This window comes from Corapipo altera, unplaced genomic scaffold (assembly GCF_003945725.1).
Source record: "Corapipo altera isolate COAL_440 unplaced genomic scaffold, ASM394572v1 2b, whole genome shotgun sequence".
Taxonomy (NCBI): domain Eukaryota; kingdom Metazoa; phylum Chordata; class Aves; order Passeriformes; family Pipridae; genus Corapipo; species Corapipo altera.
In genome coordinates this window covers 21,269,639-21,297,122 of record NW_020884874.1, presented here as the reverse complement: position 1 = coordinate 21,297,122, position 27,484 = coordinate 21,269,639, and the positions used below count along the sequence as shown (strand labels likewise).

General features: G+C 38.1%; 1 protein-coding gene across 1 annotated transcript in view; it reads left to right on the top strand.

Annotated features, from left to right (window-relative positions):
* Nucleotides 1–27,484, top strand: part of MAP3K5 (mitogen-activated protein kinase kinase kinase 5) — a 104,962-nt gene that overhangs the window by 31,607 nt on the left and 45,871 nt on the right. The window contains exons 2-8 of the mRNA XM_027633853.1: nucleotides 279–418; nucleotides 3,125–3,148; nucleotides 12,799–12,992; nucleotides 13,257–13,425; nucleotides 14,386–14,492; nucleotides 18,118–18,288; nucleotides 22,311–22,423. Of these exons, the coding sequence (XP_027489654.1) occupies nucleotides 279–418; nucleotides 3,125–3,148; nucleotides 12,799–12,992; nucleotides 13,257–13,425; nucleotides 14,386–14,492; nucleotides 18,118–18,288; nucleotides 22,311–22,423 (918 nt within the window). The remainder of the gene's footprint in view (nucleotides 1–278; nucleotides 419–3,124; nucleotides 3,149–12,798; nucleotides 12,993–13,256; nucleotides 13,426–14,385; nucleotides 14,493–18,117; nucleotides 18,289–22,310; nucleotides 22,424–27,484) is intronic.

Genomic DNA, 27,484 nt, shown 5'->3' with positions numbered 1-27,484 from the left:
TTTTGCCTTTTCTTTATTAGTGGCTTTACCCCTTTTTACCTTTTTTAAGGTCTCATTTAAAGAAAAAAAAGGAAGAGGAATAATGAAAGAGAAAAAACCTAAACCACATCCTGCTGACTATATTCAAAATTCAGGCATAGTAGCTAAAATGGGAAAATCCCTCTAGATCTCTTATTTACTACTTAAAATCAGGTCTTCTTATCAATGCAAATTGTGTGAAGAGACGTGGCCTAGAAATACTTGACTGTCAGAGATAACTTTTTTCATTTCTTTTACAGATATTGCTGTCGTAGAGATGAGCGATGCTTTTCGTCAGCCTTCCCTGTTCTACCACCTGGGAGTCAGGGAGAGCTTCAGCATGGCTAACAACATCATCCTCTACTGCGACACGAATGCAGAATCTCTGCAGTCTCTGAAGGTAGCTCAGAATGCAAAAAAGCCGAGGGAGGGGTGCGGAGCAAGTCACAGCTGGTCGAACTCTTGAAATGAGCTCTCTGTTTCTGTGTGAGATAAAGACACCACTTGTGGTTCACAAAAGAATAGCAAAAATGTTCTGAGGCCCGTCAAAGATGTCCGCAGTGAAATGCTGTGAAACTCAGTTTAGATTTCTAAAGAGAAAGACTTAGAGGATTTTATCACAGTCAGTTAAATAGCTAGGTGTTAAATGGCTGTTTACAGCAACATAAGTTTGCCACATTTGAGATGAGAAATTAAATATGTTGCTTTGTCATTCAAGAGAATTACTGGTGTTTGGGGTAAACTGTTACAGTAGTAACAATCGTGTGAGAATGGTAGTGTGGAGGCAGCAAAATAATCCTTAAGCTTTAGCTCCTTTCTAGATCAGCAGTTTTCTGCCAAACCGTATGGGGCCCCAAGATGGCCTCTGCATGTCTTGCTGAATTACCAGCTGTTTACGTCAGGTATGTGCAAGATTGCTGTGCTGGAGATTACCAGCAGTGTAGTGGAGTTAGTAAAAACAAAACTCATGCCTCAGTTCACACTTTGGTTCAAGTGAAGAGGGTTTTCTAAGATAATCTTTCGGGCTGTGAATTGTGTCAGCCAAGGAGTTGATACTTGCTTCCTCCTGCAGCCCTTCTAAAGGTTTAGTAACTTCCATGATGGGAGAGGATAGTCTGATGGATAGCAGTCTTTCCCTGTCTCAGATACATTGGCTTTGCTCAGGAGGTGAGCAAAGTGCTATTGCACTTCCATTCTAGGCATTGCTGAAAAGAAACATTTAAATTAAACAGCTTGGGGGGTCAGATGGCAGTCTGGGCACCGCCACCTCTTATGAAGGATTTGCCTCCACTGCTTCTGGAAAGTGCAGGCTGTTTTTGATTCTGTCCCGTTTTTTTCATGTTGGCCCTCTATTGGGAGCGACATACTTAGTAACTCAGTTTCTTCCCCCTGCTCTTCCCTCCAAATTTTCTCAGCCAACTGGACTACTTGCAATCCAATTATTTCCTTTCTTTTTACAACACAAAGAGTATACAGATAAAAGCCCTAAAAATAAAACTGCTAATGATAAAAGGCATATCTGGGAATAGAATTCAATTATACAAGTACAATGATCTACAGTATAGGCAGAGCAGAATTTCATTGTATTGGGCAAAGAGCCAAATACCCAACGCCCCCTGAAAAATCACTTGGGGTGAGGCATCAGGCTTTCTTGGGCATTTGGGAGAACTTTTTACTAGTTTAGAAATTGAACTTTGTAATTGGGTCTGGTGCTGGGTTCCCACTGCCATCAGTGAAAACCCGGCTGTATGCAGAGAGACTTGGATGTCACAGTTTCCACGAGTACTTTGTCCACTGAAAGACTCCTGCCAGTTTCCTTTAGCTTTGAATTGGGCCCATGTTTCTGCTTTTCTGTAGGAAAGTCGTCAAAGAGCAAGACCCTTTCCATATTATTTAGTAACTGCCTAAAAAAAAGGCAGTTATGGGCATACCTGGGCACCTTTTGAGGCAGAGTTTGTTCCTGTATTTGTTACAGCCAGCAGATAAGAGTAGAAGCAATTCAGGAGAGCGTGTGCAGTTTTAATCTTGTATAGAAGGGTTGAATTCAAAAACTGAAAATGAAGAAAATGCAGAACTGCAGCACATGATTTAACTGGGGCACAAAGCAATGTAAGTAAACTTTTCCTGGTGGAATGTTCCTCTGTATGAACGTTCGGGCCAGGCTGAACAGGGCTTTTTGATCAATCTGATCTAGTAAAATATGTCCCTGCACGTGCTGGGGATTTGACTAGCCATTTATGACCCATACTTTGAAAGCTAGCAATAGTCACATGGGAAACATGCCCTCTCAGGGAGAAGAGCAGCTTTATAGAAGCCAGACTGAAGCAACATGGACAGTACGAGGCACCTCGATTTGATGCTGTGTTTGTTTTTAATGCCGTCGTATAGGTGAACCTGCTCAGCAGTCCCAGTGTCAGAGGCATAGCTGTCTGATAAATCTGTTAGGGTTATCAGTTGCTGGGATCAGAACTTGCTGATGAATCTTACTGGAAGCAAAGTCACTGTTCACAAGTGGTTTACACTTGCACTGTACCACCCAGACTGATGTGCAGGAATCAGCTCTTTCCATCTCTGTGTGCTTCTAGTTCTCTGAAACTTTACATTAAAAATGTGAAGATAAGTTCTTTGCATCAGACTTATTAGAGCCAAGTGAATTTCAAGCAGTTTTGGAACATTTTAAACCGTCATAGAAATACTGCTCTTACTTTTTGTTTTAGTTGCTTCTCCTGGTAGCAAAATGTTACTTACTGTATTTGACTTCTCAAATATGAATAGATGTTTACTGCTGGACAGCATTCCTCTAGGAAAATTTATACAGGGAAGGACATGTATATATGTGACTATATGTATATACACATGCACACATTATGTATGCTCTTATGGATCTATAAGGTGTATGTATCTACTTGGTTCAATAGTAATTTTGTCTCTTCTGAGACAATACTTCATTTATATTGATTTGACAGATATAGAAAATATCTATCAACTAACCTTTTTGTGTCATGTGTCTGCAAACGTTAATCTTAGCAAGTCATATTGATCAGATATCTTTCCTAGTAGTTGTTCAGTGCTATTATCAATGTTATTTTCTTCTTTTTTATTCCAGGAAATTATCTGCCAGAAGAACAATGTAAGTATGATGTATGGGTTTTGGTTGAATTCTAGGCATTACAAACTTCTGTTTCATTTAATGTTGTTTATCTTCTGTTTTCCACTTGAATCATTTAACACTCTTCCACTGTGTTTTACAGAGTTAGATGCAGAATTCTGGAAATCCTAGCAGCAAATCTGAGTATATCACTTGGTTGCTAGGTACCAGGCTCACTTCTCACCTTGCCTCTATCTATCAGCGGTATTTTCCTTGCTGCCTTTACTTGTCTGTCATATTTTTTCACACCCATTTACATTTGTCATTTTGATTATCTCTTTTTCTGTTTCCTTTTTCTGTACAGTGTTCACTGATGCTCATTTTAGAAACCTGTGGCTACAGCTATGAATATATATATATATATATATATTTCTAAATAGATAGTGTGTGTGTATTTATTTCTAGAAGTTGAGTCCTGGAGCCTGTTAGTCCAAGTGCAGTGCAGATGCTGGTAGTCTGTCTGTGACTGTCAGTCATTAAATTGTAGGTTTCTGCACCTTGGCATCCCTCTGGTTTTTGAGGTTGGCCTTGCAAAGCCCCTTTCCCTTTTTCACGCCCAAGTTTGAGGGAGGCAGAGAGCTGTGACTGTGGGAGCACTGCTTTCTCAGTGTGTTTTGTTCTGGAGCAGCAGGGCCAGTCATGTCAGAATATATATCTGGCATCATGAGTTGTTCTTGGCTTCAATTCGTGACTTACTGGTAGCCATATTTGCTAAGATATAATTCTATAGAGGTTAGTCAGTGGTGTGCTGATATCCTGAGGTACTATGTGTATGCTGTAGAGTTCCATATATTTCCCCTTTTCTAAGGGGAATATGAAATTTTTAATTTCAGAAATTAGTCAGGTTTTATTTTTCACAGTGCCATAAAAACTGCAGTATTCCTGGCTTTACTTTTTTTATTTAAGAGTGAAATTCATGGATTCAGTAATGACTTCTACCAGTATGAAATATGATTTTCTGAAAAAGATGAAGTCTTTTCTCTGCAAAGAATTTCTAAAGATTGCCTCAAAACCAGTGCGAGCTTTGGTCTAATACTGGATTTTAAGTTATAGATTATTTAAAAAAAAAAAAGGGTTCCGTATCGAGTTTCTGTGTAGCTCTTAACCAAAAAGTGCTTTTCAGAGACTCACAGAATGCTGTGAAAGATGTGCTAGACTAAAGATGTGCTCGCCTTTCCTCAATGAAAGTGGAAGAAATGATCAGTTATGCCTTTTCATAAAATGAAGGAGAACAGTGAGACCTTTCTTGTAAATGAATGTATTACATTCTTTGTTTTTGTTCTGGTGGCCCAGGACCTAGGGAAAATGATGTATGACTAATGTAATGTCGCAGGAAGGGTAGGGGGAAGAGCTCTGTTAGCAGGAAACCAGCGGGAGATGACTGGTACAGTAGAATAAAGGGGAGATGTTGTTGTCCTGTTTTTAAATGACAGTCCCTGACACAGGTATGATAACTTGGCCTTTGTCTGTTCCAGAAAAGATTGTTCTTTTTTCCATTTAAATTTGGATAGGTGGCTGTGACACTGTCATTTATCACTTTTAGAAATGTTTCAGTGTATTCCAGAAAAAGAATGTGTTCCTTGAGAGTCTTAGATGTTTTCAAGCACACCCACATAACATCTTTTCTGGGAGAAAGATATTTTCCCTTGGATTAGAACAGGGAAGTCAGTGAAATGGGTTTAGCAGCTCTGCAACTGATTTTTTTTCCTCCTATTTCCTCATTTTTTGGCATGGTGTCAGCCAGATTACCTGGAAGTAGACTTTTCACAATGTTGGTGCATGCTTAACTATTGAATATAATCACTGCTTCATGAAAGTCATGTTTCTTCATAAAACTACTGGGTAAATAGGTCTGACAAAGGTTCTTTTCTTGGGGGAAGCTGAGACTGTGATGCCCACCCTTACCAAAAATAGTCGTATGAGGTTGCAAATATGAAAAAATTAAATTCACATGTGGATAAACAAGGAGTTCGGTCCTGCTGTCCTAGAACACATTTTTTCATAGCATGCAAACATCAGCCATAGCAGGACTATGGTATCCCTGGCACCAGGGGATTAAAAAGGCTGCAAAACAAGTGTGTGTGTTTATCTATATATATCTGTCTTAACTGAAATGCCTTATGTTTACTTTTCCTGAACCTCGTATCCCTAAAATAAGTGGGATAACAAAAAAAAAAAAAAAATCTATCACCAACTGTTTTGTTCTTTGTTCTGACTAGGTTTTTGTGCTTCCTAATAATAGTCAATACAATGTTGCATAGCTAGGATAAGCTGCCTGGAGCCTGTCTGGGCAGAGCAGTATGAGATAACATTGGTTCATTTCCTGTTATATGTGGTTTTATAGCTATTTAGTTGGACCTTTTCCAGATGTTCCAGTAATACCAAAACCATACGTTTTTTCAGGGAGTGATACCTTGACAGGAGGTAGTTACTTTACTGGTTGAAAGCTGAAGTTCAGTTTCTGCTGTTATCTGATTTTTGAGGTCAGTCAAGCAGCAGAGGCATTCTAAAAATTACTAGTAAAGAGTTTCAGTCATGAGGAGATGTTGGTATAAAGGTTACAGTTCATGACTGCACTTTGCTTGTTTTAGCTCAACAGTTTTTATTCATCCTAATTCTCTGTGGTTTGAATCTTACCACCTTTGGAGAAAAGTTGCAGCTCTGGTTCTAAATGTCTATTCAATTTTTTTAAAAACTGACTTCTTGCTGAATCTGAGGATGTTTAATGTGCATACATTCTATGTGTAGTTTACAAATAATTGCAGTAACACCTTGACACAGTGCTCACCTTTCAGTTCAGGCTGCTTGCTTGCACCAGATTGGAGTGATGGACAGCCTCGTGATCTACCTGGGGTGTGAGACTGCAGTACAGCTACTGGCCTGATCAGAAGGGCCGTTGGAGGCCAAGAGAATTGTTCTGCTGGGCAGGTGACTTGCAGGCAATAGTGATTAGGCCACAGGGTTAATGTTGTATGGCTGGGGACCCTTAGTAGTATTTTCCTTTCCTAGTGTTTCCTTTCCTAAGGGATCAGAGATTGTAGCGATAGGACAAAGGGCAATGGCTTCAAACTGAAAGAGCGTAGGTTTAGGTTAGGTATTAGGAAGAAATTATTTGTTGTGAGGGTGGCAAGGCACTGAAACAGGTTGCCCAGAGAAGCTGTGGATGCCCCAACCCTGGAAGTGTTCAAGGTCAGGCTGGATGGGCTCCTCAGTACAAGAGAGACATGGAGTTCCTGGAGCAGGTCCAGTGGAGGGCAACAAAGATGACTGGAGCATCTCTCTTATGGGGAAAGGCTGAAGGAGCTGGGGCTGTTCAGCCTTGGGAATAGACAACTGTCTATAAATATCTGAAGGGAGGGTGACCAAGAAGAGGAAGCCAGGCTCTTCTTGGTGGTGCTGAGCAACGGGACAAAAGGCAATGGGCAGAAACTGATGCACAGGAATTTCCATCTTAACATAAGGAAGAACTTCTGTACTGTGTGGATGACTGGGCACTGGAACAGATTGCCCAGAGAGGTTGTGGAGTCTCCCTCACTGGAGATACTCAGTTCCGTGCTATGTGCTCTAGGATAACCCTGCTTGAGCAGGGAGATTGGACCAGATGACTCTTTGTAGTCCCTTCCAACCTGACCCATTCTGTGATTCTTTGACCCTGGATGAGGTGTTCTAGAGGCATCTGCAAGACTGGAATCTCCATATAGGTATTGCTAGAAGACTGTAGCATAGGGTATGCTACAAGACTGAATAGAGGGTATGTTTAGTCATTGTTCTCTTTCACCATGAAAATAGGGGGAAATATTTTTAATACTCTTCATCCAACCAAAAAGAGATTTAGGGGTGGTTTGCTTTTTGTTATCCAAGTATGTCAAAATGCTTCAGTAAATATTTCATTGATAATGATAACTGTGGTATTATTTATGATACATTACTATCTCTTGCTTGTTCTTTCATTTTTTGAATTCTTGACATATATTTGACACATACTTTCCTTGGAAAAAGCTGAGAACTTTTTTCCTATGTGAATATGATGAAAGGACCATATGAGGTGTAGGCTGATTTTTAACAAGCATTTAGTATATCGTATGGCTGCAATAGAATGCTATTGCTGGGTATATAAAGAAAGAATATATTCTCAAAGAAGAGGGGAAGTATTTGAAAGAGTAGATCCAGTCTCTGTGCTTCAGTTCGTTTGAGGCATGAGTTCCTTTTCCATTTGATAGTAAGGCTGTCATTCATGTGAGTGGGATTTGAAGTTAGCACAAACTGAGTCTGTGTTCATTAAAACATCAGCACATGTTGATATATTGCGTGTTTGAGGAATGGAGGGAATAGATTTAATCTTGGTTTATGATTTTACCGTCTGCTACATGTAACGCCATGTGCAGTCAGACAATTACCTTAAAAATTTCATCTGAAGAGTTGAAATAAAAGCCAATATTTTTCAAAAGGACTAGTGAGATAAATAGAAAAAAGCTCTCTTAATTAGAGGAGTGTCAGCAGGAGGAACATTCCTACTGTGAGAGATACTGGCTATTTTCATTACCTCAGCTGATTTTTTTTTTTTTGTTTTAAAGTTATATTGGATGCTGACCTGAAACTTTGGCAAGTAGATGGGATTTTGGTAGGTTTCCCATCCGTGAGTAAAGTATCATAGTTTTGGTTTGAGGGATTTTTGTTTTCTTTGACACTTCATGTCTATGAAGGCAGTTTTCTTCTGTTTGTGGATATTTAACTGTCAAATTATTCCAACAGAGCAATGTTAGTAAAGAACCTTAGGGAACTGAGAGGACTGTACATCCTTGATTCCCTGGGATTTTTCATATTTTCTCCCTCCTTTTGAAATAAAATTCAAGATATGAGGATTAACTGGCCAGGATTCAATTACTCATTTTCCTAGCACCGTGTCTTTTTAATCTATGCAACTTTCAGAGAAAAATCTTTTTATTACATCAGACGTATTTGTGGGGAGAGAATAGTGCTTATCTTCTTGCGTGATGTTCTTTCTAAGAAGACAAGGTCTCTAAATTCAAGTCCCAAAAGGCTGTGCTTTTCACAAGTAGCAGTTCTGTAGGAGAAGGGGATATTGAAAGAAGGGCTGTTTTATATTTTTATTGTGTTCATTAAAATGTTTTTATGTTCTATTCATTTGTATTATCTCTTAAATACAGAGAGGTGCTATATTAATTTCTTTTCAGAAGCTGAGAAAGGATATTGAACAAGAAGGCAGTGCTTAATGTTCCAGTGACCACTAGGTCTAGCTAGAAGCAGCAGTGTCTTAAATTCTGTAACTGTAGAGCTGTTAAGATGATCTTACATCTGTAATTAACTGAAATTACTAACAGTTTGGAATTGTTTGATTTTGCACAGTAAGTAAGGAAGAAACATTAGAAAAATATAGAACAATTGAAACATTTTCAAAAATGAATTACAGATTTTGTCTCTTAGTTGTAAGCATTTATGTGTGTAACTGGCTCCAGCCAGCACCTCTTGCCTTCTGGTTAGTCTGACTGATTTGATGAAATGGGCTGACATGGATAGGCTTTCAGAAAGTGATCTGATGCTGCCAGATATTGAATGTGCTGGCACAAAGCCTTCAAAGATATGTGTGTTCGTATCTCCTAGATATAAGTAGTTCAGCTGATTTGAGAGCTCAGGCCAAGATTACCTATCTAATGTGGATCAGGCTGAACCATAGTAACTATCTGTGTGTGTGTACATGTGTGACCTGTCCCAGTCCCAGATGTTTTCGGTAATGCCCTTCAACTTGCAACTCAGAGGCCCTGCAATCCCTTTGCAACTTTTATTACTGTAATTTGAGCTTTTGAATCTTAAATAATGAGGGATTAATAAAGGAAGGGAGTTGGAAAATGAAACTTGTAGCATTTGTTCTTGATTGGGGCATCTATTCACACCCACTTTTGAAGACTCTGTATGCTACACGTGTGTTTTAAAGGGTGTTGATGTAACTGAGAATATTACAATTGGATTTAAGGTACTACTCTTTCAAAAATATCCTATTTTTATTGAATGATTTGATTCTATACTTCCATTATACATGATATGACAAGCTACAAGAATGAATCAAAGGAAAACAACAGTTTTGTCTTGTGTGCTCAGCAAACTTAGAATATACAGTGAAGTTAATTAGGGTTAGGAAAGAATACCAGAGTTTGTGAGATCAAAGTTGGGATGGAGTGTTACAGGGCAGATTTTAATAGAATAAATGGAATATATTTTAACTTTAAAGTGGAGTAATGTGCACTAAGTCAAAATGTAAAGCAATATGTGAGCAGATGGGAAGTGTGTGTCAGAAAGACCACCTGATCCTTTCTGACTTTAGGCAGTGTAGCTTATATTTTGACAAAGAAAGATGAGAAAGGAGTAAAAGTGGCTGAGACAGGTTGCCTTGCCTGGGAATGAGGAAAGAAGCGAGTCACACACACTGCTTTGGGGTAACAGGTTTAGACCTGACTGACATTTGGAGCAGCACCTCAGCTGCTGCCCCCACAGCTTTGTCCTCTTGGGCTGCCATCCCAATCATTGCCCAAATGCAGTTAGAGTTGGACTCTTTGAATTTAGAATTTGTGATGGTGACAAAATACATTTCTTCACAGTAGGAGACTATAGACTTTGTTATACTGGAGCAGTCTTGCCGTCACTGTTAATCTTTTGTCCACCACCACCTTTAGTAAATAATATATAACTTCTGATTCTTTTTTTTTTCTTTTGACACCGGACCTACTGCATATCTGCCTTTGTCAGGTTTAGCTGTTAGATATCTAATGTACTCTTGAGCTAGGGAAGGGAAATTTAGGTCAATATTTCTTGTGTTTCTTAGCTTTACTGCATATGTGCTCTTTTTTTTTAAAAGTGTATTTCCTAAGGAAATGAAACTTAAGAACTTTTACTTTTTTTTTTATCCTCCACCTTTGTTCTGTATCTGCCTGTTTGTCTGTCTGATGACTTGGGAGGCTTCAGAGATATAGAGTTCCCAAAAAAGATAACTGTCTAGATTAACTTAAGGACCAAATAATGCCCTATCTGAGAAAAATGCCACTGTGTTCCTACACTACTTGCCACTGAATATCAAGGTGAGATTCTACCTTGAGATAATTCTATGAGACCCCTCAGGGCCCTCTGAACAATTGTAAATTGATTTATTTTCTTCTGTTTTCTTCCCACATAGTGGTTTCTCCTGTCTTTTACTGTTAAATTCTTCCTTGTCCACTGCTTCCAAAGACTATTGGGTCTGCAAGTCTTCTGTACCGGACTCTATAAGCTTTTTTTTCTTCCCCCTCAGGTAACAGCAAAAAAATGCATATAAACTAGCTTTTGCTGGCTCTCTTGTTCCACTGAAACAGATACCTACTTCCTACAGAAAGTGCACTCAAGATTAGTTTCAAAGAGCTCATGCTTAGTAATGGACTCAGCAGGAAGAGTAGTTTTCCCACTTGCAGATTTAAAAATGAAGACTCCTGTATTGTCTCTCTAGGTGGCCTGACCACTATGCCAGGATAAACTTTGGGTTCTGTGGATTTTAAAAGATAGAAACATCCTTTTTCAGAGTTAATTTTTATTTAAGACCTGAACATTGGAAACAGTGTGCCAGAGGTCTGAGAGAAGGCCTTCCTTCAAGCAGTCTTGAATGTAGTTTTAATGCACTGAATAAACATTAGGAAGTAAATTGCTTGCCCCCAGATATCTGTAGCTACTTCACCCTTTCTCTTGACTGACTTGCCAAATTTTTTGTTCTTTATTTTAAAAAAGTGGAGAATAGTCTGCCTATGTGTAATAGTGGCTCCTGTGCCATTAGTCGGTACATATCCATGTCCTGTAATTGCTGGAACCAACTCCAGCAAATTCATAATTTTCCCTCTGCCTTTGACTGTGGGGCTTATTAGGTTTTAGCAGGGTCAAAAGTTCATCCATTCACTGTTGAAAGCATCTGATTGCCTTGCATGAGCATATTCTTGAATAGAAATATCCATTCAGTTCTCCATTGTAAAGACAAGCAGTTTGGCTTCTGGCATCACACTCCTTAGTTACTTGTTAAAAATTTTGTCATATACTTCCCAATTCTCAAGTTTCCTTTTAAATTGCTGAATTCACACACAGAATAATGTTTCCTAGCTATTCAGCTGGAATAGTTTGCGATTGTTGGGGGAAGAAGACTAAATTAACCATTGTGCAAGGCTGTGTATGCAATAATCTCCAACCAAGTTCTGGGTTAGTTGAGCTTGATGGATCTTGTGTAAATGCCTACATTGATTACTTTTAGAGTTTATAGAGTTTGTCTATATCTCTCAAAAGTTGTAGTGGGGTTGCCTTTATAGTGAGGTCTTACGGTTTTATAGTATTAGAGGTGTAATTAAAAAATAATTCCTGCACTTTTCGTAGCCATTCTCTGATTTGTACGCGAACATGTGTTTACTGACATATCTGTATGCATACATTTTTACAGATTTGAGTATCTCAATCTTTCCATGTTTTAAAAATCTAATAATGCATGTTAAAATGCATATTTTAAGCACACATGTGGTATTGTGGCATTTGACAGCTATTCAGTCACTGCCCTCTGAAGGGATAGAGGTCAGCTAGGCAGAGGAGTCTCTGAACTGATGTCCCCGTTGCTATGTTAACTTCTGGGAGAAAAGAAGCAGCTGACCAGGAAGTCATTAACCTTGGAAGTAATTTAGGGGTACCAAAATGATAGGTCTCAAGAATTGCTTCCTTAAGGCTTTTGTTGTTGGGCTGCTGGCCACTTCAGTAGTAGAGTCTGAGCTTTGAGAGCCAAATAGAGGAACTCCTCCCTCCTCTTGATTTTGATGGTATTCTGTCTCATAGTTAAGACTCTTTAAACCACAAATATTAAGCAACTTTTTCTGTGCGTGAATGTATACTCAAACACATGCCACAGGCACCAGACATCTTGTCTTCCTCTTCCTTGGAAGATAAATTTTATTTTTTTTGGCGAAGTATCTCTCATACATTGATATATAGAAATCAATGCAGTTTAGTAATGCTAAGATCTTCTAAAAATGATTATTCTGAAATATATATGGTTCTAAGTCCCACTTGCCAGAAAGATTTGCTAAATTACAGGGAATTTAATTTGTTTTTTTTTATGCTAAGATATTTGAGTAATTTTGCAGTTCCTATGAGGATTAGTTTTCTCTATGTTTTTCCTCTTGTGTGGCAACTAGCTTGTGTTATTGTTTTCAGCACCTGTAAGCCTAACTGTACTGCTCTCCTCTGAACATCTGTCATCTTGAAAAGTGTATACATCTGCTTCACTCGAGTCCACCAGCCTTTTCGGGGTGACTAGGGTGTGCCCACAGAATTGTTTCACTATTGAGCCAGTGACTATTTTAAGGTCACCTTGATACTTCTAAAAATACTGATTTTACAGGAAGCAGTTCAGAAATCTGCAAGAATACATTTCAGATGTATATTGTATTGAGGTGAAAACTGAATGTATGGAATCCTAGGCTTTGTGGCTAAAAAGCTGGTTTTACTGAAGTAAGGTCTTTGACTTTAGCTGGTGAAATTTTGCAGGTAGTATATGCAGTTGTTTCCTAGTTTGGCATGTCAAACCATAACTGCCCTAAATATTGCGCCTTGTTTCCCTACAGATGTGCACTGGGAACTACATATTTGTTCCTTATATGATAACTCCACACAACAAGGTGTACTGCTGTGATAGTAGTTTCATGAAGGGGCTAACAGAACTGATGCAGCCTGGTTTTGAGTCGCTGCTTGGGCCTATATGCTTACCTCTGGTGGATCGATTTATTCAGCTCTTGAAGGTGGCACAGGCCAGTTCAAGGTGAGTTGCCTTTTTTGTACATCTGTGTAAAATTCATATATTCCTGCTGGCAAAATAAATGTCAGGCTCTTGCTGTGGTGATGCAATATTTTGCCTTCTATTCAGACAAACTGACGATTAATAGTTTAGCTTGACCAAATCTCTCCATTGACACCGTTCTGTCAATACATGTTCTGCATTCATCTTGTGGGAGAGCTGTGGGGCCAGAAAAACAAGTGCAAGGGACCTGTCCAAAATTGCTGATGTGAAGTTGTTTCTCTCCAGCCAGTATTTCCGGGAATCCATTCTAAACGACATCAGGAAGGCCCGTACACTTTACACAGGCAAAGAGCTTGCAGCAGAGCTGGCAAGGATTCGACAGCGAGTGGATAACGTTGAAGTCTTGTCTGCTGACATTGTAATAAACTTGCTGCTGTCCTACAGAGACATCCAGGTACGAGTTCTGTGTACTAAGATAATCTAAAAGAGTAGTAAATTAAATTATGTTCTCACTGAAATTGTTAGTGTATTTTGCACAGAATTGTTAACAAACTCTATGAATAAAGCACACTTGTAAAAATCTTTTACAATATCTTCACTGATTTTTTTACTCTTTTTTTGTGTAGTTTCACTGTTCTTTGCCTTTACCTAGCAGAAAAGTGTTGTTTTATAGCAGTGTACCTAAGAAGTACATGACATAAAATAACTTCTCCATCTCAGTGTTACTGTGATGAATGGCCTGTAGCGTGTCCTAGTTAAAGGCCATGGTAGCATTCTGTAATTATTAGGTAAATGTATTCTTTGTCACCATGCTTGTGACATTTCTTATAGAAACATAAATTGTTCCACATGCATTTCAACTTTTGGAATGAGGCTAGTAATTGTTTATTTTGTTATACATAATTTCAACTGTTTTTCCTTAAACATTTTGAAGTGGTTTGGTTTTGGTTTCTGGTTTTCTTTGTTTTTTAAATATGTCAGTGAGTAAACCACTGTGAAAACTGTGGTATTCAAAGAGTCTTTTGTTTTTGTGGGTCATGCCTACTTCTGAGTTTTGGGATGCCTTAATTTGGATGCAGTTAGCTTTCTAATGTACACACAATATGAACGCTAATATGTGTTCAGATCCTGAAACTAACTTTTGTCATGAAATAGATGTATGGCAATTTCCACAGGTCCATGTTGCAGCAGCACGGGAGACCAAATTGTGTTTCCGTGCTCAATACTGTGATTATTGACATTTCTGCTGAGTGCTAGGCTGTTACCAGTTTTAGACTGAAGAAACTGAAATCCATAAAACTTACAATGAACTGAATATACTTCTTAGTATGAAATAATAGCTGCTTAGGTCAGAGAGTTTATATAGGCATACCTCAGTACAGCCACTTAAAACTTTTTTCCGTTCTTTTGGAAGGATTACGATTCTATTGTGAAACTGGTGAAAACTTTAGAAAAACTGCCTACTTTTGACTTGGCTTCCCACCACCATGTGAGGTTGCATTACGCATTTGCGCTAAACAGGTAAGAAGCACCCTCCCTTCTGCTGTTGAGCAGTAAATCAGAACTGCAAATGTCATAAGGGGTGGGTAATCCTGTGTGAAGTTCCCTACTGGAATCTTTATATGCAGTCCTACAGTTTTGACTGAAGCAACTTTGGGGACTTTGACCTTCGTGATAAATCTAGGTTGCTTTTTCTCTCCTACTGTCAAATTTCATTCCTTTTTTCTTTAGCATGTTTGGTTTGTCTTGTCTTTCCATCGGTTTGCATTATTTTTTGTTTCAGTACCTGAATTGGAGCAAATAATGCCTAGCAGTATTTTCCCCTCTGTAAAATACACTTTTAACATAGCAGTATGAGTGAGAGTGCTGCAGCATTTGTGGTAGCAAAGCCATCATCTTGTTCAAGTCTGAGGTCTGGTAATGTAGGGACACAGGAGCAGACCGTTCATCAAATGTCCATCAGAAGGTCTTATTGTATTATAATAATGAACTAATTTTTGTGTTCTCTGATAACATGGACTAAATGTGATACGTGGAGGAACACACACTACTTCCTTAGATTAAATGAAAGCCAAGCCTAGATTTTCTTTCTAGGGTAATGGCATTTAGGCGAGGGACTGAAAGGGGAGGTTTTTTTCAAAGGAAATTACAGATGTTCTTTGCTTCCTTGCTGTTATCACAATGAACATTTTGCTGTTGACTTTTAAAGGAGTAGACCAGGTGTCAGTAGGCATTGAAATTCTCAAATACAGAAAATGTCTACAGATAATTCTGGTTTTCACAGGTTTGAATTTTGTAATTCAGGTTCACTGAGGAACTGCATATCATGCCAAAGTGATGTCAAAACATGTCACAAGTAATTAGCTGAAAAACTAAACCTAGTTTTGAAAGAAAAAAACAAACAACCCCTCCCTGCAAAAAAATTAAGGGCAGTTGTCTGGTGTTGTTTTGTCTGAATAAAATGTCCAGATCTTTTCTTGTGCCTTTATACCAGGTATATGAAGGTATAAATATTGCACCTTTTTTGTTTCTACCTTGCCATAAATATGTGAAGTTTTGCAGATTAAATAATCCAGCACGTATTTACCACTTCTACAAAGCCTTCACAAAGGTCACTAGGTGTTCCTTGGGATTTTAACAAATTATTTAGACCTCAAGTTCACAGTTTTCTGAAACAAAGTCACCTCTGAAAAGACAACTTGACTAGTTCACTGAGGCATTAAAAAACCTTCAAAACTGCAGTATAATCTTTTCAGGAAGATCCTAATACTTCACTGATTCTGTTGGGATTTCTTGCAGACTGCAAAGTTTGGTTTTATAGGTGTGACTCTAAGATGTAGCCTTTGAGGTTATCTGACAAGAGGTCTACACATACATTTTTGCATGGATAACTGAAGTACCTTTGTTATCTAAGTGAAACACTTTTCCCAGCAATTTGAATCAAAATCAAAAGGACAATTCGTTACCTATATTATCAAAAATGCTTTACTTCTTACTTTCAAATTGATACTTAAGTACCTCTGGAGGTCAGATGAGATTTTCCTCTTCCTCTCTGCTCCACGTTGAATGTTAAACTGGAATCCATGACAGTTATGAAAATGTTCATGCTTTGGTGTGCCAAGAAAGAGTTACTTGGCCTAATTGTAACTTTCTCCTTACTGAGAATATAGAGGATGTTTTGTGAGCTAAGGCAGGCCTGGAATAGTCTGCACTTCTGAATCTTTGCTGTGAAAGAAGCTGTGTCTCTTGCTTCTAATCCAGGTCACTAGTACGGAAGGATGGAACGGCTTAATTAATCAGGATTAGTCTGACCTAAATTAAGAAAGTGTGAGGGCACTGATGATGGAAAAGTAAACAGAAGGAAAAGTAGGGACCTCTGTCTCTGGAGACCAGCTAAGTGTAAATGGCCCATGTTACAAAACTGTTTTGCCTTGCTAGTTTTGTTCTCAATTAAGTTCAGCTAGACTGTTGGTTTGATCTGGATTAGTGATAGGCGATACAAGACTTGGAAGTGTTATCCACCTGAAACTCCATTCTGCAAATGCCCTTCCATAATCAGAGTCAGCCAAAACAATATAAAGAAGCTGCAGACTTACCCTTGTTGCTTTACCTGAGTGGTGAATATGAGGAAACAAAAGGAAGCAAACCTTCAACAACTGGGTTGGCAGGTGAACTAAAATAACACAGACCTACATGAGACTGTTAATTGTTCAGGCAGGAGCACTTCATTTCTCTCCCTGGGACCTGGAATTGGAAGCATGTTTCCATCTAAAATGAGAACACCAGTCTTGCTGTGCAACTCTAGAAGTACTTGAAGACATGCTGCAGCTAATTTGTTAGAATTTGAGTGAGTGGTCTGGAGGTCAGGAAGAGACTTCAATGGGTTTCATTTATGTTTTTCATAAGGCTGAGACATCAGTAGAGGTTGGCCCAGCATGTAGACTTACACACTCTGGGTTTTTTTTGCTTAGAAAAACAGTTTTATACTGCCTGCTCTGTTTATGTAATTATTTTTATTATGATGCAAGTACTTATTTGCCCTCTGTTAGCCATTGTGCTTGATTTAAACCTTTTCTTCCATGTCACTCCTTTCTAGAGCTACATACACGAGCTCAGAGATCATAAGCTCAGGTATCACTTAGAGTACACATGCTCTGATCTGTCAGGTTTGATATTGACACTGCCGTTGCAGGTGCATCATAACTTTCATAAGTTCCTGTAGAGGGGAAAGAAAAAAATCAATTACTGAACCTCAGATCAAGTAGGATCTCCTCTAGGATAGATTTTGATGTGGTTTTTTTTCTCTTTTATTTCTGAGGTAGCCCTCTTTTGTAAGCTTCTTCAGTCCAAAGCTAGCAAAACAGATATAAAACCACTTTTACATATTCCTCCCAATTCAAATTCTAGTTACTAAAATAAAACAGGCAATTTCACCAAAAGCATATAATACTCTCTCCAAACCCCTGAAGCATCGTTTTTGCTGAGAAGGGAGTAATTTGCTTGTTCAGAACACAAATATATTAAAATTCTAAACTTTTGATACTAAATGATTTATCAAAACTGACTCACTAGGAAATGTCTAATACTTGCAATTATGTGGTTTTCTTGCCTGAAGTACTTCTTTTAATATTACCTTATTGGCTTTACTTCCTAACCTTCCCTATCATGGGAATTCAGTCTGATTTGTGCTTTTTGGACTTCTTGCTTCACATCCAAAATGTAAATAAAAAATAATATCACAAACGCAAGATTGAATCTTTTTTTCCTTTAAAGCATGGATTACAATAAAAGAAATATTAGATATGAAAGTGAGGTTCATTCATACTTTCTGTTTTAGAAGACAACACGTGATCTTCCTAAGATTTGCTCTTTAGGCTCTTGTCGCTGTTTTCAGTGCTTTGCTCTATCTAATGCTTCCTGAGAGAGAGAAAATGTATTTGGGGACTTTTATAAAGGTGTTCCATGATATTAAGAAAGGAAAAAAAAAAGGAAGGGGAGTTAAGTATGTATATATAACATAGTCCATTGTGTCTAGAAGCACATTTTACATGGATGAAGTCATACATCTGTGTGCAAATACAGTCATGGAAAAGTATTTCTTGTTAACTTTACTGGGTTTCTTAATCAAGATTTTCATTTTTAATAGGCGAAATATGCCTGGAGACAGACAGAAGGCTCTAGAAATTATGATTCCCCTGGTAGAACAAGAAGACCAAGTAGCTTCAGATATGTATTGTCTGGTTGGTCGAATTTACATGGACATGTTTTTGGAATCTGGATTCATAGATATAGAAAGCAGGGACAAAGGAACATTCTGGTGAGTACTGTTTTCCTGGTCTATGTCCTTTTGTTAGCTTGGGGAAAATATTCCTCAAAAAAGAATATATTTAAACTGGTTTTCATTCCAAATATTTTGTCCTTAAGGAATAGACTGAATCTTCTAAACATCTTTGCTTATTTGTTAAGAATGAGAGATTTATGTTGTTCAAGATCTCATTCTGCAAAGTTCTTGAAATGCCTCAGAGACTTGGAAATTCAAGTATCTTGTCAGAGTGTATTTTCCTCGTTTTTTCCCAAATGCAAAGTCTCCTATTTACTATATTATTCTTAGGAGTTTGGGCCAGACAATAATCACCCAGAATGACATGAGAATATTCTGAGTTGGAAGGGGCCCACAAGGATCATCAAGTCTGACTCTTAAGTGAATGGCCCGTACAGGGGATTGAACCCGTGACCTTGGCATTATTAGCACCATGTTTTACAAATGAGTTAATCTCAGGGTCAATCAGTCATGCATCGATTGGCTTATCTGCAGTCTGATAGATATTAGCTGTCTAGGCTTGGTTTAACTCTGCACTGATGCTAAGCACGTACCATTCTGTCTATTCTTTTTTCCATACTCACAAGCAATATGACTGTTTCAAACTCATGCTGACAAAAGTTTTATCACCCCATCATCACCATATAGTATGTGCATATTGCAGTGGACTGCAATAACATTCATAGTCAAAAAAAGCACACGGGGGAGTAGACAATAATAGGTAAATTTTTCGTTTTAGAGACAAGAATAATGATTTTAATCCTTTTGAAATGCACTAAGATGCTGTTATGTGGAAGAGGTTAAAAAATGAAGGCACTGGATGCCATCATAGAGTTCTGTCAGGATGAACTGCTTCTCTCCATTCAAATGGGGATACAGACAATGTGTTTATTTATCCTGCACATCACGTCATAGCTCTCATCTTGTGCTCATCAGCTGCTGGTTCAAGTAAATGCTTAGAATGTAAAGCTTTCATCTCCCTTTGTCATTCATCGCTTGTTTTCAGTAAACTTCAGCTTAGAACTGTCTCTTGTAAAAGATAAGATATAATTGTTTATTATTTATGGCTTCAGAATACAAGTACAGTTTATAATTTCTGGTCATGCTTTGTAGTTTTGCAATTCTTACTGGATTTTTAAAAGATATTGAAGTAACAGGAATGCAGCATATTGTTGTTGTCCCTCCCTTTGTGTTTTGAGTTAAAGAAAAGTTTCATTTCCTCTAAGGCAAACCCATACCAAACTTTCAGGGGTCTTTCTTAAAAATTATATTTTGCTAATGTGATGAACAAATATAAAAAGAAAACTGTAGTTCTGTGTATAAATATTAGGCATTATTAAAGGCTAAATAAAAGAAATATTAATTACTTCTGCTATTGTGCATCTTGCTTTTTCCTTGTTCATAGTGCTTCATGAATAGATAAATTTTGAGATTTTTCAAACATAATTGAACTAAAAATTATTATATGTAAAACAGTGGTAATTTCTTATTATTGTTGTAACACACTTTGAATAGATACATCGTGGTAATCATAGATCTGATGATGGGAAGTGATTGCAGTCAGGCATTCCAGTTTAGGAAAGGATAGAGGCTGACAGCTCCTGCTACAGGGTAGGGTGCTGGCCAACCAGCCCCTAAATAACCCCTGAAGTCTCTGGCAAGTAAGACAATGCAAAACACTGTGTGTGCCTGCTGCCATAGAACAGTGTGATCTCTGTGAGTCAAGTTGGAGTTAGCTGGAAGCTATACTGGATGGTCCAGTTGCTTTTGGTTTGTACTTTTTGCTGAATGTTGATTTAAATTTCTTGTGTTAGTCATACAGCAGGCTTGACATGGTTGAAAGGTTGACTCATAGCTCAGTGGAAAGCTCTTAGAAAGGAACAGACCTACCCTAGTGCTACAGCAGGCCACAACAGGAGAAGGTATATGTAGGAACAATGCCTCCATGGTAGTGTTACTTTATGTTGAGATAGAGGTTATTATCTCAGTCTTAGAGAAATGAGGATGTAAGAGAACTATAATGAATTGCAAAGATAATGAGAATTTGGCAGCAGAACCAAAGCACTGGTCTTGCAACAACTAGCGACGTCAAGGTACTTTAGTCTATTCACAAAAAAAAGAAAAAGCAGTGTACTTTTCTGACAATTAAAAAGCAGAATAAAAGACATCTTTCATATAAATACGAGAGAATAGATGAAAGATTAATTATTAACTGTCACTTTCTTGTTGGACACTGACAGTGTGAATCAGATTTACCAAAGCTACCAAGAATTTATTCACATCTTTTCACTGCTACCTCCCTAATTCAGTGTCTGCACTGCAACATTTTCCCAAATGTCAGCAACTGTAACATTTTTCCAAAAGTACAATCTTTCTTGTATTGGAACAAAAATATTAATTTTCAAGACTTTTTCTTCTCATGTCAATCTTTCCTCTCTCCTTATTGTATGATGATTACAGCATGAAAGATCTCTAGGGCAAAAAAGGTAGTACAGTTCCCAATATCACTATGTACTATGTCTCCAAACAGGTAATGCCAGTCAATGGTGTATATACTGTCAGGTGTATATACTTAGAATCCATGAGAATGTTGTCCTGTTAGGTTGGCAGGGGTTGTTTTGGGGGGTTCACTTTTTTGTTGTGGGTTGGTTGGGGCTTTTTTAAGTGAGCAAGAATACTTTTTATCTGTTTTCTTCCTCATTTTGTTGTAATTCACAGTACAAGAGGATGGCAGATGTTGAAAGAATTTAGTCCTCTCTGCTCATCTTGGTTTTTTTTAGAGGACTAGACTCTTGTCTAATGATTAAGTTCTTTGGAGGTGGGCAATTGAGGTATGAAAAGTGTGTATATGTAGCAGATTGAAGAGGAGCCCGTCTTACAGTTTTCAAAAGCAGAGCTTATGTTAAAGAATGCAAAGTCCTGAATCACTTGAGCAGAAAAAACAACAAACAAACAAATTAAAAATCAGCCAGATTTTTGGTCTACTAGGATTAAAATGCCTTAGCTTTGCTTACATGTCAAAGTGTGGTCTATAAGCCAAATCTTTAGGTTTTGTATAGATTATTTTTCTTTCCTTCCTTATATATTAATCTCACAACCCGCTTAATTTTATTATGTATTTCATTTGTTTGTCTGTATTTTTTCCATCCTTTTGAAAGAAATTTTAAACTCCACTTGTTTGCCTCCTCCTTACAGAGGCATGAAAATGTGTGTGTATATATATATATATATGTATATATATATATATATGCAACCAAAGAAGTATAAGTTTAAAGCACTATAGATCTGCTGTTGCTGTTGTCACAACTACTTACATTGCTAGTACGAGGATAGTGTGTGCTGTTTGTGTGAAGCCCTTTCCACTTCTTTTAAGGCAAGATTGAGGCTAGGGGAATACCACTGCCATTTTTCTTGATTGCTCACTTCCTCTTGAGGAGAATAAAGTCAGGTATAGTGCTTTTTTTTGTGAATAGATTCATAAGGACAATGTCAATAAGACACCCAATAAAGAATAAAATTTGGAGTAGCTGTAATTGTAGCTAAATGTGAGATATATTCTTACATCCCTTGCTTTTCTGCTTGTGCATTTTGGTATGCCTGTGTGTCACTGTAGCAGATCCACAGTAGAATCTAGGTTTCAAGTCAATGAAAATTCATATATTTAAGAATAAATTAATGAGCTTATTAATAAATGTAAGTGTGAAACAGGTCTGACCTATTACAAACTGATAGTATTATTTTATGTAAAGAAAATAAAGTAAGATATGTAACATTACTGGGATGAACGAGCAGCGTCTGTTCTTGTTGCGTGAGGGGAAAGGAAGTGGGAGGAGGATGTATAAATAACAGAATCCTAAAAATAACCACAAAGAATGTGTGGAAAACAGTAAAATATTTTTTCTTCCATGGATTCTTGCTGTGTAAACAGAAGATAAGCTCTTAAAGTACCTAAAACAGTAATGATGCCCATACTAGATTGCATTATCTAGAAAGTAAACTTGTATATTTGTTTTTTCTAGGTTCAAGAAGGCATTTGAGTCAGAGCCAACATTACCATCAGGAATTAATTATGCAGTACTTCTCCTGGCAGCTGGACATTGCTTTGATACTTCTTTTGAGCTGCGGAAAGTTGGTAATTATAACTTGCAAATTCACCATGAAATCACAGTCTAGCAAAAGTACACCACCAGCTGCTGTTTTAGGGGAAAAATCTGATGGTTGTAAATGAAAGCTTTGATAGAGAGCATGTGAATATTTAAGTTGGTTTCTTGCACCACTACTGATCCCACCTGATTGCAGGTGAGTGCTGTCATAAAGATCTGGATCCAGTTTCAAGGTCTTAACTGGCTACCAGAGCTTAGTGAAAACTAAGCTTCTTTGTAATGGCATAGTGTTTGTGTGAAACAGGAACACCCAAAGGAGGAATCCAATTCCAGCTAGCCCTCTTTAAAACAAACAAAAAAACCCCACTGTAGAACTGTAGGGAACATGGACAAAAAGTTCCATCCTAAGAATGAGGAAAATGCATTTGACTTGAGCTTGTTGTTGGGGGGACATTTCTCTTCTGATACATTCTTGGAGGTTTCTGAATGCCTGTATTCATAGAATCATAGAATCACAGTGGTTTGCTTTTGGGAGGGACCTTTTAAAGACCATCTAGTCCAACCTCCTGCTGTGGGCAGAGATGTCTTTCACTAGACCAGGTTGTTCATCCTCACCTTGGACACTTCCAACAATAGGGCATTCACTTCCCCAGGGAAACTAGTTCAATGTCTTGTCATGAAAAGTTTCTTATTTAGGAGGGAAGAATTAAGATGTCCATTTTGTTTGTGATTTTCTGGATTTGAGGAGAGTGAAAAGTCAAGATTAGTCAGTAATACATTCAAGGAAGGTTTTGAAGAAAGCACTGAATATTGTAATATGCACTGCAGATGGTATTCTTCTTCTCTGTCAATGTGTATAACTCTTGATTTACTGTAAAGTCTTTTTAATCTGTGTGTCTCCTGAGGAGGTTGTCAAGTGAAAAAGAAACAATGGTCTTTACTCCACAAAATGTATCTGTTATCAGCCACTGCTCTAGTTCAGAAATTAGGTGTGCATTGTATGTCTGGAAGTAATTTTACAGACAGAGAAGTTTTTTTGAGTGTGAAGGTCAGAGTGAGATGATTACTTTCACATAAATAATGGAAATGAGATTTAAATTCTCAGGTGTGAGTGAAGGTATTAATTTGGATGTGTTAGGCTGCATAGAGTTGCCCCAGCTACTGTTTGCCATTTTGTGAGTGGGTGAGATTTTGCTTTTTGGTTCACATAGAATATTTTTGTATTCTACACTGAAACTGGAATTCTTGTGCTAGGGTAGGAGGTAAAAATATATGTTCTGCATTCTGCATAGCATTTGCAAATATTCATTTAGCTGGCCTAACTTTAAATGAGATAGTTTAATGGAACTGGGCTATATTTTTTGTGTGGTTTAATTTGAATCCTTCCATTTTAAAGAAACGTCTCAATTACATACAGGCTACAGCCAACTAGATTTGTACAAATTAATTGTACTGATGAAATCTAGATGTTATTTGTAGGGATCAAATGTTTGATTTCATTTTCTTGTGCGTTTGTCCAGTGTTGTTTTCCCTATTGTCTATATGGAGAGCATGACAGAAAATAATGTTCTTTATTATATAAGGTTTTAACCACAGGTGATGAATTATTTAGTGGAGATATATCCTGTCCCTTAGATGGTTTTCTTTTTTGTTTGCCTGTCTTATGGAAACATTTAATTGGTGTCTCCTGGAAACCCTTGATACAGCAACCCCTCCTGTTATTTAGTAGTGTCTATCTTTCTTTTTTGTTATGGGAAATAATGTCAAAATACTTTAGGCTTCAGACTGACTCAGCTACTTTGAAACACATGTCTTTCAAATACATTTGTAGTATAGACCCTGTGTGTGTCATTGGTCATTTATTTCTTGTCCATAGAATCATGAAATGCCAGGTTGAAAGATACCTCAAGGATCATCTGGTGCAAACTTTCTTTACAAAAGCACAGTCTAGACAGGATCATCCAGCATCCTATCCAGCAGAACCTTAGAAGTGTCCAATGTGAGCAAATCCACCGCTTCCCTGGGGAGATTATTCCAATGGCTGATTCTTCAAGTTGTTAAAAATTTTCATCTTGTGTCCAATTGGAATCTCCCCAGGAGTAACTTGTACCCATTACCCCTCATCTTTTTCATGAGACTCCTTGTAAAAAGGGAGTCTCCATCTTTGTAGTGACCCTTTAAACACTGAAATACGGTGATAGGGTCTCCCCTAAGCCTTGTCTTCTCAAGGCTGAACAAACCGAGCTCTCTCAGCCTTTGCTCATAAGGCAAGCTTCCCAGTCCTTTGATCATCTTTGTGACCCTTCTCTCTCCAGCCTGTCCACATCTTTTTTGTATAGCAGGGACCAAAACTGAACACAGTGGCCTGTTCCAGGTGTGGCCTGACAAGCACTGAATAGAGTGGGATAATGGCTTATCTCTGTTGGTGATGCCCTTGTTGATACATCCCAACACTGTGCTGGCTTTCTTTGCTGAAGTAGCACACTGTTTACTCATATTGAGCTCGTTGTTCTTCCGGACCCCCAGACCCCTTTTCACAGAACTGCTCCCCAGTTGGGTAGATCCCAGCCTGTGCTGCAGTCCTGAATTATTTATGTTGTCCCAAGTGCAAAACCTTACATTTGTCTTTGTGCAACAAGATTTGTCAGGTGGCTTGAGTTGTGCTAGATTCTGAAAAAAATTTAGTATTTTCTTTGTCTTGGGCTAAAGTTAATGTTTTAAACAAAACCAGGCAACATCACAGGTTGTATATGAAAATGTTTTGATTTTCTTTTCCTGTCCCAAGAATCCCTTATCTGGGTGTAATTCTTTTGATGTCAACTCTTGTGTAATCTGTGTGTACAAGACCGTTTGTTAGCATTAGTTAGATTTGCCAGGTGTCCACCCACAGCATTATCTGTAGCATATAGAAGTTAGAGAAAGTCTGTCTTCTTGTGGGAGATCTGGAGAGAAGCAAGAACAAACCAGCTAAGTTCAGTCTGGGTTATATGGAAATTATATTGATAGGCTGGGAAAGGTTAAGGAAGAATATGGTCACTGACAGCTCTTCAGAGGGTACATGAGGCTGTAATTAGAAGCAGCATATCTGATTACATTGGCAATGTTGTAAAAATCCAGTAAAAATGAGAATTATCCATTATCCAAAAGAATTTTTACCAATCTGCATCAGATCAGAAAATTTGCCTTCTAAAATTTCCTACCTCTACTTGTCAGATAATAGCTCATAAGTAAATGACCACGTGAATTATTAATGAAAACCCTCTGTCTATTTTCTAGTGGTATTGCTTTCTTAACCCTACAAAGTTGCAGAACTTTGAGCCCAGAAGAGAACTGCAGTGGTCTCTGCAAGCTATGCAACTTTCACACACACAGGATCCTGTAATATGAATTGTTCCGTCAATATTTGAGCAAGGAAAGCAGTTTATTTATAAAACCTTCATAGTAATATTTAACTGGTAGTATCTACTTACTGTATCTTGTTTTCGTCACAAGCTGTGGGTATGTTCTTGGCGTTATAAAAACAATGGCTTTTCTGGTATTAATAGTTCCTCTATTTTGGCTCATTTATTTTAAAGGCCAAAATATTTTTCATAAACTGTTCTGGAATTCATCTGTTGCTTTTTTTTCTCCCCCCAAGTTTATCATGGAAAGAAAGAATGTCTTGATTCTGCCTGGATTTTCTTATACTCTCAAAAAAATTTAAAGGTGGTGAAATGAAAATAAACTAATAAAAGATAAATTATACAAGAAGACCATGAACTCAGAATTAAATTCAGGAAAGTTCACTTTGCATGTTTCCATAGAAAGGTTTTTTTGTTCTACTACCCCCCAAAAAAAGACCAAACCCACTGGAAAACAAAATAATCCACCACACTACCTCTATTAAATTAGAGTTACAGTCTTTTGAACCTATTGCTAATGCTGTCACGTAGCAACTGCATTTTTCCAACTTGCCTTTCAAGGATAAGTAACTGTAGATAAGCTTGGTAGTGGAAGGTCAGCAAACTAGTGTGAGTTTTAGCACCAAGTACCTCATCTTTCTCAGAAGAGCTTGATGAGAGGGTGATGTTGTCTTCTCTAAGGTAATAGGATCTGCTTCACAGAATACTGGGGTAAAACTTCCAGTTTATCCAGACTACATAACAGTAATGATTTGAAAACTTGGTGTCATCAAGTAACATTGCTGCTAGACATCCATCCTTTCTCCCACTATTTTCCTATAGCTCCCTGGTATTGATCTGGGACTCAAAGTCATTGCTGTCACCAGTCTTACCCTGCTGACAAACACTTCTCCCTGCCATGCAAGTAATTCCGGTCCCTCCCCATGTGAGTTGTACTTTTCATCAGAAGCACACTGTTTGTACCTTGCTTTAGCTCTGTTCCCATGTCCGGAGCACTAAGGGTTGTGATGGGTGGGTTCCTGCAGGTGCAGTGAAGCATAGCAGAACATGTAAGCCTGTGAACCAGAAAGCAGTGCTGCTGTTCACTGTGGCAGAGAGCTTGTGATAGCTTGTCAGTGGTCACTGCAACGTGCGTACCATCACCCAGTACTTAGCCAAGGCCCTGTGCACAGCTGAATTCCTCCCCTTCCTTCCAGCAAAGGTATATCCATATGAAATGATCAACATATCCCTCTGATACTAGCTTCTTACTTCCCTTGTGGTGAGGTCACATTCAAAGCCTGCGGAAATTAGTAGGTGTCTGTCTGTTCTTGTGCGTTGCTATCATGTGCATGCAAATGTTATAGACATTCTAGCAGAGTCCTGGGGCCTTTGAGGGTATTGCTGAGGAGCGTTACTGTAGGATCCTGGGAGAGATTAATTTTTTCCATTTACCGTGTTTTGTGGATAGCATTCAGATTTTGGTTTCTAGAACCCAACTGAAGTTGAACACATTTAACACAAATTCCCCCTTCCTCTCCTACACTGACTAGTGTGGGTGTACATTCTCAAGTGGTCTCTTTGACAGTGTGAATGTATATAGCACCCTGGCTTAAAGCCTTGCAGAGCTGGTCTACATAGCGAGGGTCACCACTGTACCTTGTGTAGCTGATGGAGATGATGTATGTTGCATCGTGTCTGAGACAGATC